Here is a 9,404-nt window from a genome sequence, read left to right on the forward strand (position 1 = left end):
GCCCCCCCCCCCCCCCCAGTGGTTCCATCCCACCGTCGCCATGGTGACCCACACAGGACAGAGAGAAGAGATATGTGTGTCAGGGAACCCCGTGTCCATGACGACAGTAAACAGGTCTGTCAGTGTGACTTACACACAGGTGAAACATTAGCTGGACGGAGAGAAAGAAGCCACACACACACACACACACACACACACACACACACACACACACACACACACACAGTCAGGACAGATGGCCGACTCGAAGCAAACATCTGAACCCGTCAACTTTGTGCATCAGGATGAAATCTGGTAAATCTACGGACTCACACTCTCTGCTGTTTGTGTTTATGTCAGACGTTATTACCTGGTATTGATCATGGGATTATTATCATTATCATTATCATTATCATTATCATTATCATTATCATTATTATTCATATGTTGACTGGATGTTTTAAAGTGATGAAACTCAGAAAAGGTCTGATTTCTTTCTTGTTTTAAAACAAAACGTTGCTGAATAATCCGTATGAGTCTTTCTGTGCAATCATTGTATAATTATTAATATTAATGTGACCGTCATCATCATCATCATCATCATCATCATTATTTTCCTTTCTTCCTCCCCTCTCTTGTTAAGTTTAGTTTGTTTAACAGTTGAACGTAGTTTCTATCTGCTGCTGATTCTCCCGTCTCTGCTTTTGGTTTTTACATGTTTAATGTCATTAAAACTGAAAACAACAAAAACAACGTAACTGATAATATTCTAAAATTATCTGCAAATATACAGACATTCCTCGTCTTCCCTCCTCCATCCTCATGTGAACACTTTGTATTTTCTCTCCAGTAGCTTCCTGCTATAAACAGCTACAGCTTTACAAACCGACTGGTCCTGATACATCAGGACAAGCGTCTTGTTTTAATGAGATTCAGTGAGTTGTAATGAGAAGCGTCTTGTTTTAATGAGATGTGTGGAAGGTGTGTTGTTCCTAATGAGACTTTAAAGATCAGATGAAACTTCTACAACAAGAAAAAGAAGATAAAAACAAATCCTTGATCTCTTCCTTCTCACTAATGAGGAAAAGTTTTCTTGTCTTGGCTGCAGCAGTCGGCTTCAGTTTACAGCTGTTGTTCATATTGACGCTGCGTTTTAGTGAAGATCAGAATTATTATGTGTGTGTGTGTGTGTGTGTGTGTGTGTGTGTGTGTGTGTGTGTGTGTGCATGTGTGTGCGTGTGTGTGTGTGTGTGTGTGTGTGTGTGTGTAGGAAGGCACATTTAAAAGTTGAGAAGGTTTCAGCTGAAGTCTGGCCCAAAAAGTGGGGCTTCCTGACTGAGGTCTACAAGGAGGTACACACACACACACACACACACACACAGATCTGAATTGTACATTAGTACTGCAGTACTAAAAACAGTGGTGCTGTTTCTTTTTTTTCTAAATGCTTTATATTTAAAACATTTTCCATTTGATCTTTTAACTGTGAAAAACTGTAAATAAAGTTTCTATCTACTGTAAAACTATGAAACACTGAAAATGGAGGAAACGATCATAACTAATGAAATGAGATACACAGTGAATGATATGGACAGTACATACAAATAAAATTAAATAACTGCAACATATAAATCAGGATTATGAAACAAAAATATTCCAAAAGCACAAAATAAAACTATATAAACAAAGATATTAAAGGAAAGTATTTAAGTGGTTTTATAGTTTTCCTGTTCTTCAGTAGATGTCATTAATTAAAACAGTAGAATTTATTCCATTTGTATTGGTGGAGAACAGTAACATGGTTGTTATTTCAGTACGAGAGGGAGAGTGTGAAGCTGAAGAGAGCGGCCGGGGTGGAGCTCCCCCATCACCTGGCCCCAACACCTGCAACCCCCCCACAGAAACACATCCAGGTATGATACCTGTCTGTCTGTCCGTCTATCTATCTATCTATCTATCTATCTTACTTTCACTGCCCTTGTTTTGTTCCTTCAGGTTGGCCCCTCCCCTCCAGTTCCTCAGACAACTCAGGCTCTGATTGGCTGGCGTTCAGCTCACTCACATCTTCAGCTGGAAAAGTACGGCACAGTGCATTATGGGAGGCGTAGTTTTATGAAGGAGCTGGGCTGGCCTCTTGGTGCCTGTAGCTGAGTGGAAGTCTCTGTCCACTCAGTGTTTATGTGGATTAAAATGATGCTGGAACAAACAGTGTGTGTCTCTGCTGTAATGTCACACACACACACACACACACACACACACACACACACACACACACACACACACACAGATCAGGGGTCACTTTACAGAGATGAAGAGGGTTTGGTAACACACAGATAAATTATGCAGTGGTAGTTATTAATGGAAGTTTGACGTTGTGTTGTTACAATAACAATAAAGTTGTAGGACAGTTCATTAAACACTTCCATTGGTCCGTTTCATATGAATAATAGTTATAGTCTTTAGTCAACATAAATTGTCAAAATGTTTTGCTTGTTTCAGCTTTTAGAGTTTTTGGATTCACCTTGTAAACTGAATATCTTTGTCTTTTAGACTGTTGCTCATGTCATATGAGATTAGAACAGGGATTATTTAGTATTTTCTGACATTAAAAGATTAACTGAAGAAAGGAGAAATAACTATTAGCTGCAGGACGAAAATAATGTGTGTAAACTATTGCTAAAAATATCATAATTTAAGAAGATATTAGAAAATGCTGTTTGCTCAATTGTGATTTTTTTACTATTCAAAACAATTTTCATTTCATCTTATTTAAAGTATTAAGGTGAAAAATTCAAGAATCAAAAATTCTCAAACAAGATAATAAATAAAATGAATGAAAATAATGAAAATAAAATTAAATAAAAAATATAACAAAATTATAAAAGTAAAAATAAAATAAAATAAACAAAATACAACACACAAATAAGGACGATGAAATAAAAATATTTCCAAAAGGACACAACAATATACATGTATATATATATAGGCTGGGTACCACGTGACAAACAACGAAGACATTAAAGAAAAAAAGAAAAATGAATATTAGTTTCTACTGTTTTTATTGTTTCATTCTTCTTCGGTTCATGTAATGAATCAGTGTCGTGTCGGAATTCTACTTTCAACTGTTGTATTGACTCACTTGTGAATTCCCCTTTTTTTGTCTCACGCATGAGTCACGTAGTGGCGCTGACGTAATGACATCACGAGGCCTGTCTGAAAAGGCGGAAGAAGAGACAAAACAACAACAGCAGCAGCAGCAGCAGTGGCGGCGGCGGCTGCTCTTCGGCTCGGCGACGATAGTTAACGAAAAGGAGAACAGAGCGATTAAACGATCATCTGTTCGGTATCACGAGGTGCCGGCGGTTTGTGTTCGGTTAATTCAGCCGTTATCGTTCACTAACTAAAATGTCGCTATTCGGTAAGTTATTCGGCGGCGGGGGTAAGGGTGGGAAGGCGCCGACACCCCAGGAGGCTATCCAGCGACTCAGAGAGACCGAGGAGATGTTGGCCAAAAAACAGGAGTTCCTCGAGAAGAAGATCGACCAGGAGCTGCTGACGGCCAAGAAGAACGGCACGAAAAACAAACGAGGTGAGGACACGGTCCCGAGCGGCGCCAGTTACCGAACCCGTCAAAGTGAAGAGAGTTAGTTGGTTAGCCCGCAGGCTATCACACAGGAACAGGGAAGTTTTCAGTTGACAGGCACCTGAACACAAGTGTGACTCCATTTTTAAATGTCTGTGTGAGGGCAGCGGTGTCACTACTGGAAATATAGAGACGCTAAAAACGATAAAGAGCGTTTTAAACGGGGTTTTAAAAGATCCAGTTTCCTCAAGAAGTTAATAAAAAGTCTTAAATTTAGACCACTACGGTCCTGGATGGTGTTTCCTGCTCCATGTCGACAGCTGTGTTCATTTTAACGGGTTTATTTATCTGATTTTAGCTGAAACTCGATGGAAAATCTCAGTAGTTTTGATTGAACAGAGACCGGAACTGTTAAAGGATTTTCAAAATAGTTGTCAATTAGTTTTCTGTTGATCAACTAATTGTGTCAGATCAAATTTTTACATACTGCTGGGAAATGTAAGTAGATTCACACTGAGATAATTATGATAATTTTATATATATATATTGAATATATTCAATCGTATACAGTGTTTAAAGGGTCTTAAAAAGTTAAAACACATGCTGACCTAAGCATCCAAACACAGAGACAATAAACCAAATGATATGTAACTAGAATGGGACATAATGTTCCTTTTTATAATGAGGTTTTCAAAATAATTGACACTAAATATAGTGAAACTAATGACACAGTGCTGTTTATCTCAGTTTGATTACTCTACAGCTACGTCACTCAGTGCTCCTGTTGTGTGGCAGCTAAAAATCATTTTCATTATCAGTTAATCTGCCAGTTATTTTTAATATTAATAAATTATATTTTTTGTTTATGAAACAATTGTAAATGCACAGACCAAAGTGACATCTTCAGACCAACAGTCAAAAAACCAAAGATATTCACTTTACTGTCATGTGACAAAGAAAAGCATGAAATCCACATATTATATTTTATAATGTATATTTAAGTATACGACAGATTTTCAGTTTCCTGTCACATAAGACAAAGAAAAGAAAATCCTGTCACCTGAGAAGCTGGAACCAGGAAGTGTTCATCACTTCTGTTCCACAAACGACTCAAATCATCAATTCATGATTAAAATAGTTGTTCTGTCTATTGACTTTTTCATGAATTGACTAATCACTGCAGCTCGTTACTGCAGCTCTACTTTAAACAACTCTCTCTGTCTCTCTCTCTCTCTCTCTGTCCCTCTCTCTCTCTCTATCTCTCTATCTCTACTCTCTCTGTCTGTCTCTCTATCTCTCTCTCTATCTCTACTCTCTCTCTTTCTCTATCTCTGTCTGTCTCTCTCTCTCTCACTTTCTGTTATGAAGTATTTTCATATACAATGACACATCTTTTTTACCTTGTACAGAGAGAGGTGACCTGTCGTTACTGACTGCTGTCACAGGAAAGTCTCAACCTGTAAAACTGATGTTTGGAGGATTCTCAGAATAACTTTACAAAGTTTTTAAAAAGTTTTCCTCTGTGCACATCAAGCCTCACATGAAGCATGTTGAAGTATGAACTGGTAATAATCTAACCAGTGAGTTATTTTATATATATTTTTTTATTTGCTCTGTGAAATATCAAAATGACGTCAGGTGAGTTTTTATAAGTGTCTTTATTGAGTTATTATTATACAGCCATTAACATTATTATGCAATATATTACACAATATACACACACACACACACACACACACACACACACACACACACACACACACACACACACACACTCCCCCTGAAGAAAAGAAACACATACATGTTCTCTTTACATTTACTCATTAATTAAAACGTTTTAACAATTAACTAAAGCTGCTCGTTAATGGCAAAAACCATATTCATAATTATTTTGATCAATATTGAGATCAGGATGATTTCACAGGATCACTCACTGACTTTGGAAACACCAGCATCAATTAAACTTAAAATAAATAAATAAATAAATAAACGGATTTCAAAACAAAAGCGTTGTGTTTATGTAGTTTTTAAAATAAAATAAGGAATAATATTGAAATATATACAATTAAATATATAATCTGAAAATAAAGAGATCGACTACAACACAGTTCTCTTTTACCATTTGTAAACAACCATCCGATCACCTGACCAGGTGGTTTTCTGTTTCTAATATTGTTCTTTAATTCTTCATCTGAAGGAAGCAAAACTGTGATTTTCCTTCCTCTGCGTCGGCTTGGGTGGAAAATTAATATGAAGAAATTATGTCAGAAACACAGAGATCAAACTGAGTGTGAACTGATCAGGACGACAGGAACAACACAGGGTCACAGTCAAAGGTATCCTGTGGGGGGGGGGGGGGGGGGGGGTAGTTGTGTGTGTGAGAGAGATGTTGGGTAATGATGTTATCAGTCCAGGAATAGAGCCAGAGCTGAAATAATCAGATGAAACTGGAACTGTCAGAGGTGTGTGTGTGTGTGTGTGTGTGTGTGTGTGTGTGTGTGTGTGTGTGTGTGTACAAACACTGACCTTGTTGGGACCAGTAGTTGCCACGGAGACCAGGGTCTGAATCTAAATCTAAATCTGTGGCACAAAGTGAATAAACGTAAACAGGAAGTGCTGTGGGGGAGTGAATGGCGGTCTGATCCCTTCTGTGTGTCAGAGCACGTGATCCCAGTTACACCTGCAGACAGTGACCTGCTGCTGCTCCAGGGGGCGACAGAGAGCAGGAAGTGACAGTCTGATCGGTAGAGGACTGAAGGACGTGTGACTCCAGATGACCCTGTTCTCCTAACACATATAAACATACACACCTGTGTACACAGACACCGAGACAAACATGTTTGATCAGTAAAAGGCTTTGAGGAGTGTCAGCTCAGTAGACCTGCTGCTACGGTTTAATGTCACACCTCTAATTAAATCATCATCAAGTATAATCAATCACCTGTTCTTGATTTGAAGTTGAGTAATTATTCAGACAGCTCCTCGTCATGTGAAGGAGAGAGAAGTCGGAGCTAACGTGTCGTTAGCCTGAAGAGCTAACGGTCAGTCACAGATGAACCTCAGTCTAACGTCTGAGGTCATTAAAGGTTTTAAATGTCAGTGTCGGTCGTGGTCACGGTCAAACATCTGAGAGCGTCACGTTCACAACACCTTTAGTTTCCTGCTGAAGTCCCACACTAAAGCCCTCCCCCCCTCTCCCCCCTCTCTCCAGCGGCTCTTCAGGCCCTGAAGAGGAAGAAGCGTTATGAGAAGCAGCTGGCGCAGATCGACGGGACGTTGTCGACCATCGAGTTCCAGAGGGAGGCGCTGGAGAACGCCAACACCAACACAGAAGTGCTGAAGAACATGGGCTACGCCGCCAAGGCCATGAAGGCGGCGCACGAGAACATGTGAGACACTGATGTTGCTGATGTTGTCACAGCTGTCTCTGTCAGCTGTTCTTGTCCTTCCTGTCACCTCTGGTTACCTGGTTTATTCTGAGATACCTGTGTTCACCTATCGTCCCTCTGTCTCTCTCTCTGCGTCCTCTCGTCTCACAGGGACATTGACAAAGTCGACGATTTGATGGCGGACATCACAGAACAGCAGGAAGTGGCTCAGGAAATCTCAGATGTCATCTCCAGACCTGTGGGCTTTGGAGAAGAATACGATGAGGTGAGAAGGCACCTGAGGGGGCGGAGCTACAGCCACCGCTGATTTTTACACAGACACATTAATGAGGAAGATTCTGACATCCTCGCGTGTGTGTGTGTGTGCGCGCGCGCGTGTGTGTGTGTGTGCGCGCATGTGGGTGCGCGCGCGCGTGTGTGTGTGTGTGCGCGCATGTGGGTGCGCGCGCGCGTGTGTGTGTGTGTGCGCGCATGTGGGTGCGCGCGCGCGTGTGTGTGTGCGCGCGCGCGTGTGTGTGTGCGCGCGCGCGTGTGCGTGTGCGCGTGTGCGCGCATGTGTGTGTGTGTGCGTGTGCGTGTGTGCGCATGTGTGTGCGTGTGCACGTGCGTGTGCGTGCGTGCGTGCGTGCGTGCGTGCGTGCGTGCGTGCGTGCGTGCGTGCGTGCGTGCGTGCGTGCGTGCGTGCGTGCGTGCGTGCGTGCGTGCGTGTGTGTGTGCGCGCATGTGTGTGCGTGTGCACGTGTGTGTGTGCGCGCGCGTGTGTGTGTGTGTGCGTGCGTGTGCGCGCATGTGTGTGTGTGTGCACGTGCGTGTGTGCGCATGTGTGTGCGTGTGCACGTGCGTGTGTGTGCGTGCGTGTGTGCGCGTGTGTGTGCACGTGTGTGTGTGCGTGCGTGTGCGCGTGTGTGTGTGCGTGTGTGTGTGTCTGTGCGCGTGTGTGTGCACGTGTGTTTGTGCGTGTGTGTTTGTGCGTGTGTGTGTGTGCGTGTGTGTGTGTGTGCAGGATGAGCTGATGGCAGAGCTGGAGGAGCTGGAGCAGGAGGAACTTGACAAGAATCTCCTGGAGATTGAAGGAACAGAAGACGTCCCTCTGCCCAGCGTCCCGTCGACATCACTACCCTCCAGACCAGGTACACGCTCTGACTCACCTCAGTACACATCCCTGAGCTCTGCTGAGTGACACGTCATCATGTGTCTGTGTTTGTTTTCAGCCAAGAAGAAGGAGGAGGAGGACGAAGACGACATGGCAGACCTCGAGGCCTGGGCAGCTAACTAAGCTAGCTCGCCCTGCTAGCTAGCTGGAGCCCCCCTCCTGTCTGTCTCTCTGCTCCCAGACCGGTCGCAGACATCTGGAGGAGAGACAGAGACTCTGGGCTGCTGAGCTGGCTGCCTCATGTCCCAACACCCACCTGTCCCCGCCCTAAAGTATGCACCTGTGCCCACGTCTGCTGACTCTAAACCACACGACCAGGCTTCTCTCTTCTCATTCACGGTACAGTGAGAATCTCTTCACTCCGGCTGCACACTCCTCTGTTTCTGAAGGCCGTCGAGAGCAGAGAGCAAACGCCACGCCCTCATCTACCTGTGGTTCGGTTCATCAAAGCACGAGTGCATGAACAGGAGCGTGCACGTGCATACTTTAAAGGGATGGTTGTGGTTATTAGACGTGGGGTGGTGTGAGGTGTCGGTGTGTTACCTGCAGCAGATTCAGATCAGCTGCCAGTCAGGAGAGAAACACCTGCTTCAGAAAACATCCACACAAACAATCCAACATCTGTTTAAATGTAGATGAATGAAGTTCAGCTCTTTCTGATTCACTCAGCTGACCTGCAGCTGCGGCGTGATACGGTGCACGCTGTAGGTGCGCTTGTGCGAAGTACGGAAGAGGATTAGGGCCAAAATTTCTCTCAGACTTTGAGTTTAATCTAAAAAACATCAAAATTTTGAGTTTATTCTCAGAAAAAAGTTTTCTGCACACGTCCCTAATCGTCCTCCGTAGCGCAGGATCACGGTAGTTCAGCGGGTGAGAAAAATGTAGCACCAAAGGGAAGTGTTGTTTTCACAGGAAGATAAAGATGAAAATCTTCTACATTTAAACAGATGTTGGATTGTTTCAGTGGCCGTCTTTTAAAAGTGTCTAAACAGGTGTTTTCTGCTGGCCCCGCCCACAACAGCTGATAGTGTACCGGTCCTCCTGCTGCTCTAAACTGAATCTGCTGCAGGAAACACACTGACTGTGCATGAACACCTCACACAACCCCACGTCTGATAACCTGGACTGTCCCTTTAAGGGGGGGGGGCAGGGCGGGGTTTGTTACTGGGAGGAATGTGAAGAATCAACTGACGTGTGGGAAAGAAAAGCAACAACAGACAGACGAGTGGTTTGTCTGCTTCCTGCAGTGTCATTGTCTCTGACAAACACAGCCGTTAGAAAGTAGGATTTTCTCACTGAG

The 9,404-nt window shown here is 43.2% G+C and overlaps 2 protein-coding genes across 2 annotated transcripts; both read left to right on the forward strand.

Moving 5' to 3' along the window:
- The first annotated feature begins 235 nt into the window (after positions 1 to 235).
- cunh20orf85 (chromosome unknown C20orf85 homolog) lies at positions 236 to 2,130 on the forward strand. Its single transcript, XM_022758724.1, has 4 exons — positions 236 to 294; positions 1,250 to 1,331; positions 1,794 to 1,892; positions 1,975 to 2,130. The coding sequence occupies exons 1-4, from the start codon at positions 236 to 238 to the stop codon at positions 2,128 to 2,130; spliced, it is 396 nt and encodes a 131-aa protein (XP_022614445.1).
- Positions 2,131 to 3,217: 1,087 nt separating this feature from the next.
- Positions 3,218 to 9,080, forward strand: LOC111231570 (charged multivesicular body protein 4b). Its single transcript, XM_022758717.1, has 5 exons — positions 3,218 to 3,568; positions 6,774 to 6,951; positions 7,102 to 7,216; positions 7,955 to 8,081; positions 8,163 to 9,080. The coding sequence occupies exons 1-5, from the start codon at positions 3,385 to 3,387 to the stop codon at positions 8,225 to 8,227; spliced, it is 669 nt and encodes a 222-aa protein (XP_022614438.1). The 5' UTR covers positions 3,218 to 3,384; the 3' UTR covers positions 8,228 to 9,080.
- The last annotated feature ends 324 nt before the right edge of the window (positions 9,081 to 9,404 follow it).

The sequence above is a fragment of the Seriola dumerili genome, unplaced genomic scaffold, assembly GCF_002260705.1.
Source record: "Seriola dumerili isolate Sdu_G_001 unplaced genomic scaffold, Sdu_1.0 BDQW01000306.1, whole genome shotgun sequence".
NCBI lineage: Eukaryota > Metazoa > Chordata > Actinopteri > Carangiformes > Carangidae > Seriola > Seriola dumerili.

Bases quoted from the DNA above. Each gene is read 5' to 3' on its own strand.
- LOC111231570 (XM_022758717.1), top strand. From the start codon at position 3,385: ATGTCGCTATTCGGTAAGTTATTCGGCGGCGGGGGTAAGGGTGGGAAG. The intron at 3,569-6,773 runs GTGAGGACACGG...CCCTCTCTCCAG, and splicing joins CGGCACGAAAAACAAACGAG to CGGCTCTTCAGGCCCTGAAG. The intron at 6,952-7,101 runs GTGAGACACTGA...CTCGTCTCACAG, and splicing joins AAGGCGGCGCACGAGAACAT to GGACATTGACAAAGTCGACG.
- cunh20orf85 (XM_022758724.1), top strand. From the start codon at position 236: ATGGCCGACTCGAAGCAAACATCTGAACCCGTCAACTTTGTGCATCAG. The intron at 1,332-1,793 runs GTACACACACAC...TTGTTATTTCAG, and splicing joins TGACTGAGGTCTACAAGGAG to TACGAGAGGGAGAGTGTGAA. The intron at 1,893-1,974 runs GTATGATACCTG...TTGTTCCTTCAG, and splicing joins CCCCACAGAAACACATCCAG to GTTGGCCCCTCCCCTCCAGT.